The following is a 20,607-nucleotide window of genomic DNA, read 5'->3' as shown; positions in this document are numbered from 1 at the left end:
AAACCAGAAATTCTGAAAGAAATTCATCTTGGCAACTGTCTTCACTGAAAAATAAATAACTAGAATCACACATTTTAAAGCACAGATTTGATTCCAGGTGGTTACTAAGCGAAATGAGTTGGTTTTGTCACTCTTAAAACTCCCTGTTGCAACCAGCTGAGGATGCATCACAGAGACAGAGTTTGGCAACCCATGGCTGCCACAAGCAGCAGGGGAGCAGGGAGAGCAGCTTCAATCCAAGCAGTGCCCTCCTTCTTGGCACGTGACTGCTCGGCTGGAATCCCCCTTCTGACACACAGGAAGAGTGAGAGATTAGAAACCCGTCTGTAAGAAATGAGCAAAGCAAAACCACTCCTCAATCAGTTCAGCTCAGTGGTGATATGTGGGTGGAAGGGGCTGGGAGCTCAGACTACCCAGAGGATGGCTCAGATCCAGGATCTTGGTTGTAGCCTTCTCTAGAACATTTCCATTTCTACATGAGACACAGACAGGCTTCTTAATCAGGTTCAAAGCGCATGTGAGGAGACCAAATTTATTAGCTTACAAGGAATATTCCGGGCATGATGCCACAGGAAAAAACCTGAGGAAAAGGCAGTATATCCATACCCTCCATAAACAGGTGGCCATTCAGCTAAGTCTGACAAAGCTTGCTAACTCCAGTCTTCCCCTGCCTGCCTGTTGTCAATTTATCCATATCCAAGTCCATTACAGCCCCAAGATCCAGGCTGAATCCCTCGCCATCTCCTCTGGAGGCAAATAGATAGGGAAATGTGTTCACTAAAGAAGAGGAGGAGAGGAAATGAAATCCATGAGTTTTCAGGGGCTCTCTTGTTGCTGTTGCAGTGCAAGAGCTCGGCACAGCAGAGGAGCTTGGCTCACCTTCATGTATCAAAACACTCGTCAATGGCATCAGCCAGAATTTGATCTACTGAGCATCTTGTGTTAAATAAGAGTGAGTGCTGTTTATCTGGACTCTGGAGCATGTGGGTTTCTGCATACAGAACTGTACAGACTGAGAGACTACTGAGGAAGCAATAAAAGCAAACTGAAAGACAGTGACTGGGCTGCCCAGTGCATCTAATGCTGAAATGCTGCAAAACAGAGTGAAAGCTGCTTCTAATACAAGAAAATTCCAACTTCCTCCATTGTGATCTTCAGTGGTGCTGTCCATGTCTCCCTAGGGGAGAGCTGACATTGTATTTGAGATAATTTAATGTGTCATACAGAACCCCATGAGTCAGCAGCTGAGTGTGTGAGAAGGGATACTGACTGTTCCCAACAGGTTTGGTTAGTCCTCAGCGTGCATCTCCTTACACTCACCACATCCCAGCATTTCCTCTCCACATCTGCCCATACCCCTCCTTCCTTCCAACACAGAGTACACACTGCCATAATGTCAAGGAGCCAATTTTCCCCAAAGCCTGCATTTGGGAGGACAGAGAGCACTGAAAAGATTATTTTCAAAAACTGAGCTAAAAAACTACAATTTCCTAATGAATTTTAGTACAACCAGGAGTGAAATGAAGCTTAACAGCCCACGGCAGAAGTGTGAAGTTTGTTTTGAGGGGCAGAGCGCAGTCATTCTTTCATTCATTGGTATGTCCAAGGGGGATTAGATGAGGCAAAGCCTATGGGAGATGAGCTTAGATTTGGCCAGCTTGTTGGCACTAGCACCTCTGTTCTTGCAGAGAAGGCCACGGCATTCCTCTGAGTCTCGAGCCTGCTCAGAGAGGCCACAGGTATTCTTAAACAAAAGCAGTTCTGTTCTGCAGCTGCACGTTTGAAAGGAATCAGCTTGAAAGTGCACCAAACACAGTTAACTTAAAACACGGCACAAACGTGGCTTTGTGCATCCAGCCCACTCTGCCAAGAACCACTGACAGGTATCCGGTTATAGAGACCGAGTGTTTGGAATAAAATAATCAATTACAAAAAGCAAAGCAAACCGCAAACTCGCCGCGGCACAGCCCGGAGCCGGCGGTGCCGCACACGCGGCTCACTCAGCGAAGCGGCAAGCGAAGGATCAAAGCGTGCCGAGCTCGGAAGGGGAGGCGCGGGGAGAAGAGCGGGACAGGGAGCGGGGGCAGAAACCTGAGAAGCTCACACGGCACAGAATTACAGGAGAAGACCATCTTTCAGCCCTGGAAATTTCTGGAAGCCTGAGGGAACTCACCTGGCAGTTTGGGCCAGGCTCTCCAGAGTTTGGATAAGAGCACTGCCATCAGTCTTCAGGCTCTCCAAGTGCTTCTCGTTTGAAGTTATCTGGAACAAAAACAAAGAACCGTTATCAAAGGATTATAGCAAAGCATTCCTCTCAGTCATTTTTTGTGGCTAGGTTATAGCATTTATTACAATTGTAAATGGAATGCGACATTGAATAGACGCAGGAGAAAGCCCCTGTTACTGAACAGGACTGAATTTCAGGCAGAGACCATCTAAGATGTCTTGGCTTAATTAACAACATTCACCCATGTTCCAAGTCCCTGTAGGTGTACAAATTCACACATCAGTCTGCCAATTCTGATTTCATCCTTGGTATTAGTGCAAATACAAGCCCCAGGGAGAGCTTGGGGAGGAAGTTTTTTTTATTTCTCATTTGAGCAAAAAAGTAACCGAGCTTCTACCAGCCTTCAGAGCAGGATGTGTGGGGTTTCTCTCAGAGGAGCCAGATTAAAATCACTGTGAGGTTAACAACTGTATATTGAAATTTTTCTTGCCATCTGTCATTAGGAGTATTACTTGCACAGGACTGTCACCTACAGAGCAGGGGGCTGAGTGACTAAAGCTGTGTGCCCTTTTTCCATCAAATGAATCCTCATTATAGCTGATTTTGCTGCTGATGTGCTTTATTACACCAGTCTGTAATGACTTGTTTGTTGTTTCTCCAGCCTTAAGTAGTACAACTACACAGCTCCAAATGGCCACACATTTCCTGAAGTTAAGCAGGTGAATGGGAAGGTCACAGGGGACACGACAAGAAGCCACACACCCTGTAGCTCAGACACTGAGCATTTGGCAGCTTGATGAAGAAGCTCTTGTATCTCAAAAAATTACTGAAAAAACCCAGTTTGCGTGTCAGTTGCTGCTTGCAAAGGTAAATAAATCTTGGCTGAAGAGAAAGGAAAAGGGGAGGACCAGAGCAGCTGATTATTTGATACTGTAGGAGTTAATGCTTGAAGCAATGACTTCTAATCCCAAAATCTGGCAAGGACTTTTAAGTTCTAGCATGCTGCGGCTGGCCCTGTTCAGCATTGATCAAGCATCTGGGCAATACGCCCTCACATCTCCCTCTTAAATCACAACAGAAGCTGTATTTACAGCTGCCATCCCACCCTAATTTATCAGCAGTGATTCTGCAACAACAGTGTCACTACATCTATAATCATAATATCCTGTGGTTTAGCAGTTACAGGGAATGGGGACCTGCCTGAAGTAAACTAAAACATATCCTGTGTGTTGGAAAAAAAAAAGCAGTCATGCCAATACTTAAGCACAAATCACTGGCAAATCCTGATTACAGGTCATTAAACCTTTTTATGGTCTTGAGGTTTACATCTGACTCTCTAGTTTATATTTCAGTAATCCACTCTTCTCTATTTATTAGCCATTAGACAAAGAGTAGGTTTTGTTATCTGAGTTCTGAATGTGAGAACACCACCACAGGTAATAGGAGCAATACAGAGAGGAAAGTGCTTTCACCACAAGAAATCCCTTTCTCTTCCTAAAGAGTGTTTGTGCCTCTACCAAACACTTCCCCAGAACTTCTGCAGCTCACCAGCCACCACCACATTCTATGCATTTGCCACATTTGTGCCACTTGTTCATCCTGTAAACTTAAAAAAGCCAGAGGTAATAGGGGAAGGAATGTCACTAGGACTGAATCATGCTCCATAAAACTACAAGGTCAAATAAAGGTTACATATATGTCTCATTCTACTACATCCTAATTCTTGGCTGCTGACATCTGTACAACTGTCATAGTCTCTTCCCAAAATTGCCAATGGCATCATACATGAAACATTCAAAACAAGCTCAACTATAAAATCTGGTAAAAAGGAAACAGTTAAATTCTAAAATGATCTATTTCAAACAGTAACTTAGCCCAGCTGAGCCACAAGGTCTGACTAGAACCTTGCTTGTGTAGCAGCATGCCTTGTGTCACTATCAAGAACATACAATGCATTTGAATGAAAAGGATTAAAATGGCTTTCTATGCACAAAATTGTAAGAGAAACAGAAATACCCATGAGATCAGCTCCCCCATTTCCCTGTTATGCTTCCCTGCTCAGAGCAGCTTTCAGCCACAAGCCATGGGTTTCCCTGGTGTTTCTCCATAGGGGCTACTCCCATCCAACAAAACACTTCTGTGAGATCCTTTCAGCAGCAAAAGCGGTAGCACAAGGAGGAAAAAGATCAGCACAAGCAGCCTTCAGTCTATTTAAATTAGGTCTAAACCAAATTTAGAGCACATTTTCTTGTGAACATCAACTCGCAGCTTCACATGGGTGTTGGTGAAGGACCAACCTGGCAGTGCTCCCGACACCCACCCATAAAGAACCTGCTCCGACAAAACGGGGCTGCACACAAAGAACTACACGGCCAGCAGGGGCATCCCCATCCACCCCTCCAGCACCAGGGCCCTGAAAACTGCTTCCTATCTGCCACCAGGCACCCACTTTACGGGCCTGAGATGGCACCAGCTCCGTGGGAGCAGGAAAACTGCAGGGTAAATGCAGAGTGAGCAGCCAGCACCCAGCTCTGCCACAGCTGCCTTTGGGTTTTGTCAAGGCTCCCATGCTTTGACTGCTCTGACTGCTGACATTTATTTGTCCTTTATCTCAGCAGATATCTCTGAGGAGTAGATCTGATTGCTCTCCCAGCAATCAGAAGGTCTCTTTCATATGACAGATTACATCCTGCTTCACATGAGCTCATGAGAAGTATTGTCTGAATCACTGTTTGCCATCAAGATGAAACTTTACCCATGTTTCTTATTGAAAAAGTGTTTCAGTTTTATCTTCATCTTATTCCACAGATTATAATAAATTGTGACAGGACATAAAACCATCATTCACCATAATCTGAGAAATTAATGTTTTTACTTTGTTATCTTTTTCTTCTACCCAGCATTGCTGTGCCTTTTATACACACCAGTCTAGTTGTCATTAATTTGGAATTTTAACAACCATTTTAATGATGTCTTGTAATATTGCTGTTTGTTAGGGTTGGCTACAACACAGATTCAATGACATAATCAATAGCAATTCCTTCAATTAAAAATGTAATTAAATCTCAGTTTAGTTGTATACTCACTGCAATTTAACAAGAACTTCAAAATTACTTTTCTTTATTAAGCCCACAACATTCAGCAGCTTTCCTCTCTTCAGTGCTATGAAACAAGGATGAACTATAAGGAATACTATAGTTGATATGTAAAGATCAGTATTTCCAAAAATTTAGGAAAACTATTCAGGTATTATGGTGCTGCTAAAGACAAGTGCAAGAAAAGACATAATATAAAACATCACTTGGAATAGTGGCTTCACTAACAAATTGAGGAGTTTTGCATTCTTGCTTTAAGAAGGGATTTTTGCAATTCAAATTTCAAGAAAGCATCAAAACTTAGGGGACAATTATTTTTCTTAATGTTGCTTTCATAGTACTGAACTGCTTTCTCTGATCAGTCATAACTCATGCTTTGTAATTTACAGCTGAGACAAATGGCCTAAGTAGGAAACTACTCTCACCACTTTGAAGAGAAAGAAATTCTTCTTTACTGAGATTTCAAGTAACCCAAAAGCTTGACATCCATGATGTAAGCTGGGGAATAACGCAAAAATAAGGAGATTTTTATTTCAAAAGTTTTTCTGGTTGAAGAAAGGTCTTGGGAGCATATGTAGCTGCACCTACAGGTGTTACCTTCTCAAATTAACAACATTTACTATTTCCATGTTCAACAGATGCTTTTCTACAAGCCACCACCATGGCTGTATATACAGGCACAAGTAAGACACCCCAAAATGCTCTCACAAACTGTTTTTTCTCTTTCCCAAACACACATATTTTAACCTCAAAGTGATGTTTCCTCGCTTTTTCATCAAAATTTAATACAATTGAGCTAATTACATTTGCAGGTGCTCAGTTCTTGCTCAGCTTCACTAACACTTGCTGGGAGCAGCCACACTGATAACATGGGAGCTGCCATGGGGGGTTTATCAGAACCACCAGATGCTCATAGGTCTGGTGTAAGCATCACTTAAATATTGACACATGCTGTTAATAAAGTATCACCCCCTATTGGAGGCTTTTCTGTGAATGGAAATTGTATCTCCAGCTAATACTACAGTAAAACCAATGAGCAATATATTTTTCTGTAGACTAACTGGGGCCCTATGTAAGATATGAAACATGATTTTAAAAACCAAGTCTTCAGACATTGAAACACATTAAAGAATTAAACACACTCCTATTACCCTCTACACACTATTTCAAATAATGTCTTCATAAGAGCTGCAATTTCAAACATGCATCTCAGACTTCTCATTCCTACTTCCATCTCTGACTGGCTGAAGGCACTGTCGGCAGGACACACAGCCTTTCATCCCCAACCAAAGCTGCTGTTTCAAATGTCATCCAGGCTGATGGTGACTGAAAGCTGATGGCTATTCACAGCTGCTTAGAGTGACCTTATTCCCATTTTTTAAGGAACAAATGTCCTGAAAAATAGTGGTGTCAAAAATATTGCTGTAGCTGATGTGACAGCCCAGCAAATCAGTCAATGGGATGGTAACTTCAGAAACAAGGCACAGCCAGTCTGGGCTGGAAGAGAAAATTTTCTGGAGTTGTGACCCATCTTATGCCTATCCCGGGGCATTTAATGGTATTTTTCCTCCCAGGCTGTCAGCACTGAGCCATTCACAAGCACTGCAGTAATCAAATAAATCATGTCACTTGGTTTGTCATTCACAACTCATGATGACAGGGCCAGAGATATGCAGCCAATCCTCCTCGATGGGAGAGCACAACCACCAAGCAAATACTGCACACAGAGACTCATTCAGGAGAATGAGATCAGGTGAACAGACCCACTGACTGAGGACTTACTAAATATGAGCATTTACTTCATGACAAATTGCTCACTAAACATATACAGTGAGCTCGCAGTGTTCAGAGGAAGTGTAACAAATAAACTCACTGCTTCCCATGATGGATCCAAGGGACCTGTCCCATCTGTAGGCCTGCACACCTACTTAGTAATGCAGCCCTACTTTTGCAGATTCAATAAAGAATTTGGAGCCTATAAAGCTGAGGCTTTAATGATTATGTTTTAATTGTCAGGTTTCAGATAGCAATCCCAATCAGAGACTGAGACACCTGCACAGTGCATGGGGAATGTAGAGTTGTGGAAGGGCAGGGAAACCCACCTGTGCAGAACGAAGGTACCAAATTCGCTCTCCCCTCTGAAGCTCAGATTGCTAACACAGTAAATGGGAACTCATGGTCCAGACAGCAGAGACCACAGCTCCAAGCCTTTTCTCAATGCCCCCACAGCAGGCTAGGGCCCTTTGTGCTCTCCTGAAGTCCTCTCCCCTTTTCTGGGCATGTGAAGGTCACATTTTCGTTGCTGCAGCACAGTTTCCACTGGACAGGGAGAGGCAGGGAATTTGGATGGTTCCCGTGCAGGGAGTAACACTGGGACTTGGCAGGGAGGCAAAACGTCACTTGGCTCTGCAGGTTAGAGAAGTTAAACTTGAACTCCCATTTACTAGAGAAACACTCTAGCTATTAGGCCAATTTCATACCTGTGGCAGGAATTTTTTAAAAGATAAAAGCAAAACAACTAAAACCAGCAACAAAAATCCCAGATACAAACACTGGTCTTTTGTGAGGTGTTTGATCTGACATTGGTTAGACATACTCTCAGCAGATACACAGAACAGGACCTTTAAAAGTGCTAAGGCAGAGCCAATTTACAGGTTGTTCAGTAAAATTAATAGTAACTTCTTGCCAGGCTGTGCAAGGGTAGCAGAGGAACATCTGAGGACAGTACACTCACTAATACAGCCACAAGTTATTTTTGCTCTCCATAATGTGTGAGTGCTCATTCTAAATGGGTAAAAACCTTCCTGGCATTGGCTCCTTACTCTACTCTTCTGCCTACACATGGTTCAGCTGCAGAGACACAGAATGAGTGTGTGGGAAGAACAAATCAAGTCGGACAAGTTATATTTATGTTACTAATTCCCAACTCATTTGAACAGGCCTGAGCAATGCTGCTGGACCATAAAAACAAGAAATGAAAGTTACAAAAGCATGAGTGTTCCAGGTGTGCTTTGGCAAACATATTGCAGTCAGGGATTGCAGGTACACAATTACAAAGACTTTGTGGCCTTCAGATCATGCAAATACATGTGAAAACAAGCAGGTATCTGCGACCAAAAAAATACAAAATGCCACACTACATCAGACAGCTTAGCTCTGATTTTAGAGTTCAAAAGTCTTTTTTCCTCTTTATGAGTAAAATTCTTGTTCCACTGAAGTCAGCAGCACACTCCTTTTGATTTTGATAAGGCCAAGATTTCATTCGATGTGTTTTGTTTTCTTCTAATTTGTATACGTGTGGGCAGGTTTATTCTAAGTTCAAAGCAATTCCTACCAGTAACTTGGAACTGTACCAGTTTCCTGGCAGCCTGAAAGCCACACTGTCTCGAGGACTATTCACAGAGAGACAAGGAATGTCTCCCACATGCTATATAATCGTTAATTGATTTTGGGTGTTTCTTGACACTTTCCACTTTGAGGTTACTCTCTGCCCTTCAGCATATACATTTTGCACAGAGAGGCATGCTCTGTGATTATTGTAACATTATAAAATTACCAACTCTAAGGGGAATTGTCTGAGCATAAGAGAAGACTTGTAAAACTTTGAGGTAATTATTGAACAGAACTGCTCTGTGCCTTGTTTGATTTTTTAAAAATTTGATTTTATTGCAAGTAGTGTTCTCAGACAACTGTCAGGAATTTAAGATGTTTTTATAATCCAGAAAATATCCATTATTGCAGTTTCCACCCTCTGTCATGAATTTAAAATAGCTGACTTAACAGAACTGGATAGGGCAACCTCTTCACATCCTTTATATAACCAGGTGACCACAACAACCTCATTAGCAAAAGTAAACAGCAGTCCTGTCTGGCAAAACATGTCTCAAAGGTACTCCAGGAGACTTCCACACAGGGCTGCAGTGCTGACAAGTTACGCATGCTCATAAGCCAGCCCAGCATCAGTATGACATTAAAAATAAACACTTGACATCCTGTTGCTGGTGATGTCACCCACAAACAGGATCCTGTGTCAATGACTTCTGAGGTGCCACTTCAGACTCGTTTCACTCTGTCCAAACAATGATCCCAGACAGACTCAAACATCAGCGTTAGCAAAATAGGGCCACAAACTAAGCTTACACAAAACTTGGAAGCCCCTCAGGTCCCTCTTCCCACAGTTCCCAGGCAGCTGCCTGTCCTCACCTTGCTGAATCTGATGAGACCACCACCTCCCAGGCACACCTTACCCTCATGGTCTCTCTTGACTTCCTCCTTACAAAAGGAACAGGGAAATCCACTGGAATAATTTTTTATTACCACAGTCCAGTTCCTACATTTATGTTCCTTTAGAAGCTGTTACAGAGGCCCCTGGTTGTCTTGGACCAAAAAAACTAAAAGCAGTTGTAAACAAGCACTAAAACAACACACACATTCGCTGCGTATCTAGATTTCCCCTCAAGTCCATCATTCTTGGATTCTCTCATATTCCAGTATCATTCATAGTCTCTCTTGACCAGATTTTCTCCTAAAATAGTTTCTGACAAGTAACTCATAATATCTCTTCAATGCTGATTCCCGTAAGTCTTTTTCCAGTGACACTGCATCTTACGGCCTAAGAAGGTTTTTTGGAGTTATATCAAACTTTCATTGATGTGCTCCATGGGCTGGGGATGCCCTTCTTTTCATGTACATATTCTTTTCACGTTCATCTACTACAGCTGAATCCAGATCTTTCCTGACATATTTCGTGCTATGACAATTCATGTAATTCCAAACATTTACACACTTGTAAGGGTAAGAATCATTACCACAAATAACTCATCTCCTTGCTATTAGAAAAGCCAGTGACACCCAGAGCATACTGGAAAGTGCTGACCTTTAAATGGCAATTACCATACAGAAGTATGTAAGCAATCAAGCAATTATCAATTTAATAAATGCTGTTATATCTAAGCACACCAAACACTGAGCAGCCGTGCAGTGAACTAGGAAAACCCCTAGGAGTGGCCAAGAAATTGCAATTTACTGAGGAATTTGAGATGTAAGGCATACACCCTCCAAAAAATGATACCTCCAGCCTGACATTGTTCCTTGCCCTGCTTTAAAATGCTCCTCATAAACATAAAAACCAGAGTGACGTGAACAGATGCTGTACAAGTTGTCCTTATACAGATCCATTGCTGCAATTCAAGTCTGACCAAGTATGCAAAATCCCTAACTTCTCCTGAGTAGTGCCTTTATTGATCAACTTCCATAGAGGATGAAACAAAATCCAAAGGCTCATGCTCACAGTGGTCAAAGTCTGGACTCAAACACAAGACTCCAGCAACTGAAAACCTCTACAACTTGGCTTAAAGAGTTGGATTTACCATTTCAAGAAAAGCGGGAATACGATGAGTTAAATTAAGAACTAACACAGATTATGAGAAAAACATTCTTAAAGAACAGAAAGGGTAGCAAAATCTTGTTAGAAAACTCATTATGAACTATGAGTTTGAGCTAAATATTAAAGCATCAAACATTAGTTCCTTTCTAGTCCCTATAGACTTGGTTTCTATGGACATAGAATCCTTGAGGTTTTCCTTAATTACCAAACAGGGATAGTCTTGCATATACTGAAAAACGAAAAGAAAAATTGCTCTGAAGATTATTTTTATTGGGAAAAAAAAAGAATCAGTATATTTATGCTTTATGTAAAACGCAACTAAGAAAGTAAATGACTGAACAGGGATATAAGTCTATAAAACACCAGTTTCTGAGGAAAATTATGCTTTATGTAATGGTTCAATTTCCATAAAATTGTAAAAACTGTCATAAAAACAAATGGACTTCTGAAATGGATGCTTGCTTATTGTCATGTGACAGATGGCTCTGGCTGCCTGACAGAGAGCAAACAGCCACTGAGTTGCTCCTCACTGACCTCGGAGAGGATCATTTTGGTCTGTTCACTTCTTTATTTAACAAGCCCTGCTGCATTTAAGTATCTTTACAGCAGCTAGTAAGTCATCCATGTGTAATTACACAGAGGAGGTCAAAAGGAAGTAATAGTGATGAGCCCAACAGATGACACAGCTCAGCAATCCCAACAGTGTTGCACTATGTGAAATTACAGTGCACTGAAACACCAAATGAGTCTGGCAATACTTTTGTGCCCACAGAAACAATGAATTAGGACTCCATAACAAAAACAACAGTGATAGTCACTGGGAATTACACTGGCCTCGAATTAGGAATTGAATAAACAGGTTGCAGGTTTCAGAACAGCCAGTTTCACTGCACAAGCCAAAGCAAAACATCTGTCTGTGTGAAGAGAATGTACTTCTCATTGCTGACCACAGCAGTATTGCTTTTTAGACAGTTCTTGTATCCATCTATAACCATACAGGGCTCCCAGCACCCAAATACCAGCACAGTGATTCTCACAGTGGGGGTGTCTAGGAAAGCAAACACGTTCCAAAGCAGTGGAATTCCTAACCAGTCATTGCCCCCAGGAATGTGAGTCCACACTATGTCAGCCACCAGAAAAAAAGACTTTCCATTCTTGCTGCTTTCCAAAATTATGAGCAGATTCCATATTTGTTTCTCTCCCAACGCCGATTAGTGTCATTAAAGAGCAGCCACTGCAGAGTGACTGAATAATGTCAGTTGTGAAAAGAATCATCAAACAAAATGCCAGCTCAAATCTGCACTTAACACAGACACACATATACTTACAGACTGACACTGATTATTCCAAATAAACATAGTAAGATTCAGCATGGAATGAGTAATTCAATAGGCCAAGTTGCAAGCAAGCACTCACAGCTGCTTCAGAGCTCATTCTCCCTCATCGCATCTCACACTGTAGAAAACCACAAGCTGTCAGAACATTCAGGTTTTGGGTTTTGTCAGCGCTTGCCTTTTCATTAAGGTGTGTTTGGACTTCTCATGCTTCATCCTTTATGAGCCCCTGCTGATCTAGTGACAACAAGAAACTAGTGATTTGATGATTTCACATCGATTTTCCTCTCTCCACCTCAACTCACACTTGGCTGACAATCAGTTTCATCGGGGACTGTCAGGAGGAGGCTCCTGGGGTATCTTTCCTAACCTTTCATCATTTCATTGAGTTGCAGCTCCTGGCAGCCTGTGTATAAGAGAAACTCTTGCAGCCATCTCCAACATAATACCATCTTATTGTCCTTTATAATAGTATTTCAAAATACAGATGATTATAAAGGCTGCAGAGTTTCTTTGCTGCAACTGCAAAAACAAATGGGCTTTAAGACAAGATTAAATGATTTACAGCAGAAACTTGCAAAGAGAAGATAAATCACCTTCTTCTCTCAGCATAGGCTGTACCATCACCTTGATCTTTTATCAACTGCCATTTCCACACATGCATGAAGTGCTCTTGTTACGTTAGCAAGCAAAAAGGATCATAATCTTCTACCTGGCAGTCTTCTATCAACAACAGAAGAAAAAGACACAAAGACCATGAGTCCAACAAGATGTCACTAACTAGTGGCATGAATAGCAACATATTGCTTTACTGTTAATAAAGGAGGTCAGGAAAGACCAAGGCTCATTTTATTTAAGGATAAACTCAAGTAGCTGTGGTGCCTGGCAGTACAAAAAGCACTGCAGTGCATGACAATGGTGCATAACACTTGACAGCAGATGCAGTGAGGGGAATAAGAATTCTCTGTGCAGGTGGGGGGGGGGGGGCGTGGGAAGGAAAATTTTGTTCCAGTGCAACTACCCAGTTGTGATCACCAAAGTGGGACAAAGCAAAGAGAGATATACAGCACAGTGTTGATAAATGAATGTGGAAGTTACAAAATACTGTTTAAATTGTTGATCCTCTCCATGTAGAAGGCTCGGTCTGGCAGTGTTACCACGGATACTGCAGTTTATCTTCTCCATTGTGTAGTTAAACAAATTTTAGCTAAATTAAAATAATGCAATTAAGTAAAGAGTCAAACAATCACAGGCACTTGAGCTAAAGCAGTTTAAGAGATTACCAGCTACTTAGCTAGAATGTCAAACCTGTGTTTATATGCACTCACTAAAAGGCAGTGTTACATGGGCTGGCTTGAACTACAACTGTGGCTGATTTACACCAACCTATTTTACTCCATCCTGCAAAAGAGTGGGGAGCCCACACCGTTATCTGTGCTATCTCAGAAAAATAGCATTAATTTCCAACTGAGCAAGCAACACCTTCCTCAACTCCTTTGCCTTGATGGTATCATGATGGATGTCCTAATTTTAAAAGTTTACAAAATGTTAAATTTCTGAGCAAGAAATTGATATCAAAGGATAGTTGATAGCACAATTACTTTTTATTGCATCCTTATTGCACTGTATTTGAATTGAGATTAATTATGTTGTCCAAAGGGGTTTTGTTGGGTTTAGCTGCCATGGTTTTAAAAAAAAATATCCCTGCCCCGACTATCTGCTCCATTTCATTGCAAGTGGTTTCTGTCCCCAAAGCAGGGAGGTGAGAATAAGATCCCTGCTTTTATCTCACTGGCTCAGTTCACAACTTGGCTTGAGCAGCTGACGAAGGTGGGACTGCAGGAACTGGAATGAGACAGGTTTGTGGGTGTGTAGGGTGGGAACAGCAGAGAGGCAGGACAGAGAGACTTGGGCCATTAAGAGGTGGAGATAAAGACGTGGAAAGCTGAAAAGAAAACTTTCAGCAAAGAAGTCCACAGAAAAGACAAAATCTGTCCTGTAAACACAAAGTCTGAATTTCCAAAGAAGAAATCCTTTTTTTCTATAGGAAGTAAGGAATTTAATTTGAATCAGAGAGCATTCTCTGGAAGACAAACTGCCTGTTTCTCTTTGTAACTTTCTAATATAGCAGAGACTGACCTTTGCAATCCCAATTTTGATGCTTATCTTGAACAAACAGCCTAGAAGTCAATGTCTACTGAGAAAAAATTAGGGAAGTGACTTTTCTCTAAAAGTGCAGAGCAAGTCCCAGGGAAAAAATTAATAAATATGAGTCCAGCAGCTGTGGCTGAATGTTAACCAGCTTTGTGATGCCATGTTTATTTGGCCATGAAATGCCTGCTGAGACAAGTTAAACTTCAACATTGAATTATATGATTAAGTCTTTCATGGAGAAAGTGATCCTTTGTAGCTTTTGTTATCTCAAAATAGGCTGCATTTCAGTATGATCAGAAGAACAAACATTTCTTATTTTATACATGTGTTGGCTTTTTGCTTTTATCTCACTGGCAAGAGCAGCGCTCAAGGACAGATAGCTCTGACTAAAGGCAATGCTATGGATTACAGGGGTTCTGGCAAACTGTGCCCACGTGGGTTGGGCAGTGAACCTTGCACCCAGCTGACAGCTCTGCCACTCCTGCAGTCTTGGCTTCAGCTGAACAGTCAGACTGAACTGGGCACAAACCAGCTACCGGCAACGCAGCCTTCACGTGTCAACTAATAGGGCTGTGAACTGGGGCTTTTCCTCTCATTTTCTCTCTGACAATGGGAAAAGAATCATAAAGTACTATTGTCACACAGAGGTATTTATAATAAATATGCACAGGTTACAAATAAAGCTTTTTAAACTTAATATAGCGGTTTGTTTTAGAATTTTCAAGTTAAAACTCCTCAGACATTTTTGATGATGTGCAGCTAATTACATCAGTGTTTTTGCATTTGCCATTGCACAACTACCACAAACAAAGTGTGCCTTAAAAATTACATGTTGCAGCCCTTACACTTAACCTGATTAGGTCAATAATTTAAATAATAACACAGTTACGGAAATGCAGGCAGACAAATTCTTGTTAAACAAGAAGTCATGACATTTTCTTACATTGTATTCTTTGAAACCCACAATGTTTTCAGATGCAGCACGAGCACCTGTCTGGCTGCCACAAGGTACTGCCTTGTGCTCCCATACCCACCATGGCTGTCAATCTTACACCTTTGTCCTCCAGGACAAGGTAACTCATAACACTGAGTCACTGCGCAAACTTAATCACGTCACAACACAAAGCTGAAGTTCCAGGAAAAGGAATTAACTCAATTACTATTGACACCAGCAAATCTACCTTTCAGCAAAGACCTATGAAGGCCTGACCACAGAACAGAGACAACTAGTAACATGAGCAGCATTATATTAAGGAAACTACTATCGTCAGCTAGAGAGTGACAATGAGACTTTTAAAGAAAGCACCAGTGCTTTGTCAGAGGATTTTTGAATTTTAAAGATCTTAAATTCAACCAAATCTATGGTCCTTCTTTGGTAAGATTAAGGTACCTGGAAGTTACCTTTATGTAAGAATAAAAATAATTCTGTGCATTAAAGAAGAGATTTATTGCACTACTTCAAGCACTCAACCCAGTCTGAATTTGCTAGGAGGTCCATTTTGAAGCTCTTCACTCCCTTTTTTAATACTGTATTTGGATTACTCTCTAGCACAGTATCAGGCATGTAGAAACAAAACCTAAAATTACTAAATTGACCTAAAAAGAATACCTGTCTGATGAAAGCCCCTAACTCACCTGGGTTACTTTTTTTGGTTTGTGGGGTTTTTTTGTAAAATTAACTAGCAGGAAAAGTCTTATCTTCTAAGAGTTGCACTTAAAACTGATTGCTTACAAAGATTTGAAGAAAGATTGGGATTATCATTCTAAAACAGTACCCAGGGGAACTGGGCGGATCAAGGGATTGCTAATGAGATATCGAGTCTTTCACATCTAAACTGCTGATTTGAATTCAACCCAACACAAAGATCCCCCAACGGGTGGACATCTGATGATCTGTGAAAAATGAGGAGATGTTCTTACTCTATTCTTAGAAGATACATCTTTTAAGAGCACTAGAACATTGGACTGCCAGGAAAATCATCCCTCTTTGCAGTGAAAACAAGAAATGAATTGCCAATGAAACAATTTAAATTAACTTTTATTCCTCAATATAGTAATATAAACCAAGGTTTTGGCTTTCTGGATCAGGTTTACTTTCCCCAACCTGTTCAAAATAAGTTTCAGCCTCTAAGACCACTACAGTAAATTCAAATTAGACATTTTAGTAAGGTTAAAATTATTATTTAAGTTCCAGAAAAGCTATATTGAGCTTTAATGACTTATAATTTACAGAAAGGGCAGTGGTAGATGTTAATGAGTGACTCAGACTCCTTTCTATTATGCTTTTCTGCAGGAGCAGTCATTATCACATGTCAGTTGCTCAGAACATAGCACTCTCTAGTTTTCTCATTTAATGAAAGCCAATTAATCATTTCCAATCATTTATGGGCTCAGTGAATTTAGAACCTAGTTTCACTCATAAATTACAGTAAATGTATCATTTTAATTAACTTACTAGTCATAGTTGTTCTACAGATGTTTTGTTTGTTTGAACATACTTCAGCCTATGAGCTATTTGCCACTCTTATTACTGTGATTCTTGATTTATTAATGGGATTGGTGACAGATCAACTGCATGACATAGTAGTGTTTCTCTGTGCTGACTACTGGGTCAGACTGAGAGTCCACCTCCCGGGCCTGAAGGTCTTTGCTCTTGGTACGTGACACAACCCTCTATCTCAAACCCTGCAAACCAAACCACAGTCAGTACGTGCAGGTGGACTGCCCTTACCTGAGTATGAATCAGTGGGCTGGGCACACACTAATTGATTGGCACAGCAGGAACAGAGCCTGTTCCCCTTACACAACCTTCTTCCCTCTCTCCCAAAAAGCACTCCTTTCAACTCATAATTGCAGGCCCTTGTCCCTGGAAGAACCTCCCTCACTTACCACGCACATGCACATGGGGAACACGCCAGTGTTGTCAGAGCAAGACCCAGCCATGTGCTGAGTGGCACTGCATGGAATGGGGAAGGCTGGGTAAGTTCATTGTTGGGTCTTTCAAAGGATCCCTTTACTGAGTTCATTTCTCTGACAGGGAAAACAGCTTTCTCCTGTGCTTGATCCTAGGAGGAATCCAGAGATTGCCCTTTGAAACAGGAAGCAGCAATGTGGGTCCTTTAAATCATGGAAGTTGCTGGTCCTCCACATGTGTTTCCCTCCATGGCACCATTGAAAAGCTCATGCAGGTTCTAAGATGCCTCCTTACAGCAGGTGTGCACAGCTGGCCAAAGCCACCAACATGAGACAGCTTCCTCAGCAGGGATAAAGAGGGACACCACAATGTCTGGGAAAGGGCACCTTGAGTGAAGATACCATTTCCTCTCCTACTTCCTTCCCCTGGTGAACTGCCCTCTGTATCCTGATCATTCCAAACCCAGCTTTGCCATTCATCCTGCCACAGATACCCATGAGCAGGTGCTGGAAATTTGTCCAAGGGGACAAAATCAGTAAACTTAATTCATGACAGGGGGTGGGTTGTTTCACACCATTAGAGGAGGTCACTGATGCATCCACAGCCCCATCTCCCAGGACAGCTTGTGTGTACAGACAGTGACATAAGAAGGCAACAACCACCATTACCAGTACTCTCAGAGTCCTTGAGGAAGCCCTGGCCTGGATGTGGTCCTCTGGAATATTGTTGGTCAGAAGAAAGAGAACACCTTAGCAGATGCCAGGAAAAAATCCATTCTAAAGATACAAGTACTTGGCTACCCCCTTTCCAGAAACTCAAGGTCTTGGATCTGATTTCTATCATCCAAGGAAGTGATGGTCCCCTGCCTTCCATTAGATTTCCATCTAGGTGCTGAGACAACACCAGCACTTGGTCTTATCTTCCTTGCCTAAACCTCCTCCTACAGCTCCATCTGTTCCCAGTCTCCGTGCTTACCATTGGTGGCCAATCCCACAAGGCCTGGCAAATACCAGAATGAACCAGACCTAGAGAGAAAAGGTGTACAGAGAGAGCCCTTTCTTCTACACTTCCTGTGGATCTGTAAGAGGGGTGTCATTCTGTGACAGGAGGCTGCTGACACGCTTCCTGACACCCATTTTTTCAAGGAGTAGATGTATGCACATGCCCCAACTTCCCTCCCAAGCTTCCAAAAGGCTTCTACAAAGCCTAATGTCACCTGACAGGCCATTGTAACAATGACCATAGGTTGACCTTAGCCAAAATTAAGAGCTCATGACCATTACAGACACCAGGTCGTAGTCTACAAAAGCAGATGAGCAGTCACAGGGAGGTCCTTACTAATTTCTGGTATCATGGATGTTCTTCTTGGATCAATGCTCTGTAAGTCTCAAGACCTGTATAACAGTTGAGAGGATTTTGCTCTATATACATTTTTCAGTATTTATAATTACTGAATGTTATCTGCAATTCTGTCACCCAATCAATATGTTGATTCGACTGTAACTCTTCACACTCAGCCTTAGTTTTGAATGATTCTGTATCATCAGAAATCTTTGTCATAGCACTCACCATCTCTTTTTCCAGGTAATTTATGAATGTATTGCAGAGCAAATATCCCGGTGGGCTTATGACAGTAATCTACATTTATGGTGCAATATTAGCCATTTATTATTTTCTATCACTTAGGCTGCTATCAGTCTGTGAGAAGAACTTCTTTCTCATGGCAGTTTAGCTGCTTCAGGAAGTTCTACTGAAAAGCCTTAAGAAATACCTTTGCAAACTCCCACTATATCAAATGGGTTACAATTCTTCACATACTACTGACTCATGTGGAGGACCTGGAGAAATGTGACTTCCCTCCACAGATACTACACTGACTCTCATGTAATCTGCTATATTCATCTTTCTGTTTACCCATCCTTTCCCTATTATCATACCTAGCAGTTCAGCCCTACAGAAGTCAGAGTTAATTGTCAGAATGATCTCTGGAACCCTTTTAAACATCTGAGTATAGATAATGGTTTACCCGAGAGGTTGCAAACCACAACTACAGGCTCAACCATTTCTTGGACAGTTACCATTGGGACCAGCTGACCTGTTACTACTCAATCAAATTGTTCCAAAATCTCTTTTTGTAATACCTTAAATTTCTTAGACAATTCTATATATCTAAAAACCAGACTGAAATGATCAAATCATGTGACTTACAGAGGCAGAAATGAGAAGTCTGATTTCTTTGTGGTATAAGTACAAGACTTTCCCTCCTCTTTTCTTCAGAGGAATACTTCATATTCCAGTCTAGCCTTATGCAAAGACACAGTAGTTTCTCAGAACCTTTGTAAACAGTGATGAATGACTACCTTCACTGCAGATGATGTCTGTTCATTTGATGAAAAGATAAGCTGTTAATGAGAACTACCCATTAACATGAAGAGTGGCATCTTTGCCTCTTACGAGACAAGTTTTTGTAAAGTACACACTTTGGAGTGGAACCTGGATGACTGACTTTGCTAAATAACATACACTAATCAACCTGGTAGGGCAACACGAACAATAACCTAAATTACCACTATGGATTTCCAACAAGCTTTTCTTAGCACCTCAATCTTTATGGACATAAACACCCTGAAACAGATAGAACATTGCGGACATGGAGAGGTCTCCTGATGGACACCTCCCATGGGGTAAGGCTATCTCATCACTTGGACATTATTTCTTTAGATTTCCCTTGAAACATTTCCCGGATAAAGCTCCTGCAGATGAGACACTTAGTAATTGTGTCCATCCCTTATCACATTTCCATTCAAAAATTTCACACACCAGGGGGACTCTCCTCAAAACTGACACTCAGAGTGAAATTTCTTGTATGGTGTAGTTTCTGAATTTTCTCATGAAAACAGAAATTAAAAAAGTTTTTGAAGAGCATGTTCCCATGTATTTCTAGAAGATATATGACAAGCACACAAATATATCACAATAACACATCTAGCTTTTGTCTCAGAGAACAAATTATAGGTGTATTAGTCCTTGTTTAATGTGAGGACCATCAGGAAGCACTTTTTAAAAGGATAACAGGGCAGTGGAAAGGATGAAAATTCACCAAACTATGAGAAGACAATTTTGTGATGGGTGTAGCCTGTGGGAATTTTCTGAATAGATGCTCAGAGCCAAGAAAAGTAAAACTTTTGCATTTTCTAAATGAAACAAAAACTTGTAATAAAGACATAAGATAAATGTAATAATATCATTGCCATAGGGCATGCCAGTGCAGTAAAGCTAAGATAGAACAGCATTTCAGTGATAAACAGAAATCACAGGTTCAGAGTTGAGAGACTAATAAAACACAGGAAGTTAAAATTAGAAAATGTAGCAAACACACCAGAGAACATAACCAAAACAGTCTTGAGGATAGTGTGCTTACCATATTAGTGGAGGGAAATTTGCATAATTAAAAGCATTGACAATTAAATGTAATCCAGGTGAAGGAGCAAGAAAAT

General features: G+C 41.2%; 1 protein-coding gene across 4 annotated transcripts in view; it reads right to left on the bottom strand.

Annotated features, from left to right (window-relative positions):
• The window catches only part of ULK4 (unc-51 like kinase 4), a 205,180-nt gene that overhangs the window by 3,484 nt on the left and 181,089 nt on the right, over positions 1-20,607 (bottom strand). For all 4 annotated transcript variants that reach the window (XM_071561347.1, XM_071561350.1, XM_071561349.1 and 1 more), the window contains one exon: positions 2,174-2,262. In XM_071561347.1, the coding sequence (XP_071417448.1) occupies positions 2,174-2,262 (89 nt within the window). The remainder of the gene's footprint in view (positions 1-2,173; positions 2,263-20,607) is intronic.

The sequence above is a fragment of the Pithys albifrons genome, chromosome 7 (genome assembly GCF_047495875.1).
Source record: "Pithys albifrons albifrons isolate INPA30051 chromosome 7, PitAlb_v1, whole genome shotgun sequence".
Classification (NCBI taxonomy): Eukaryota; Metazoa; Chordata; class Aves; order Passeriformes; family Thamnophilidae; genus Pithys; species Pithys albifrons.
The sequence above is the reverse complement of the archived record's forward strand: the minus strand, read 5'-3'. Positions and strand labels throughout refer to the sequence as shown.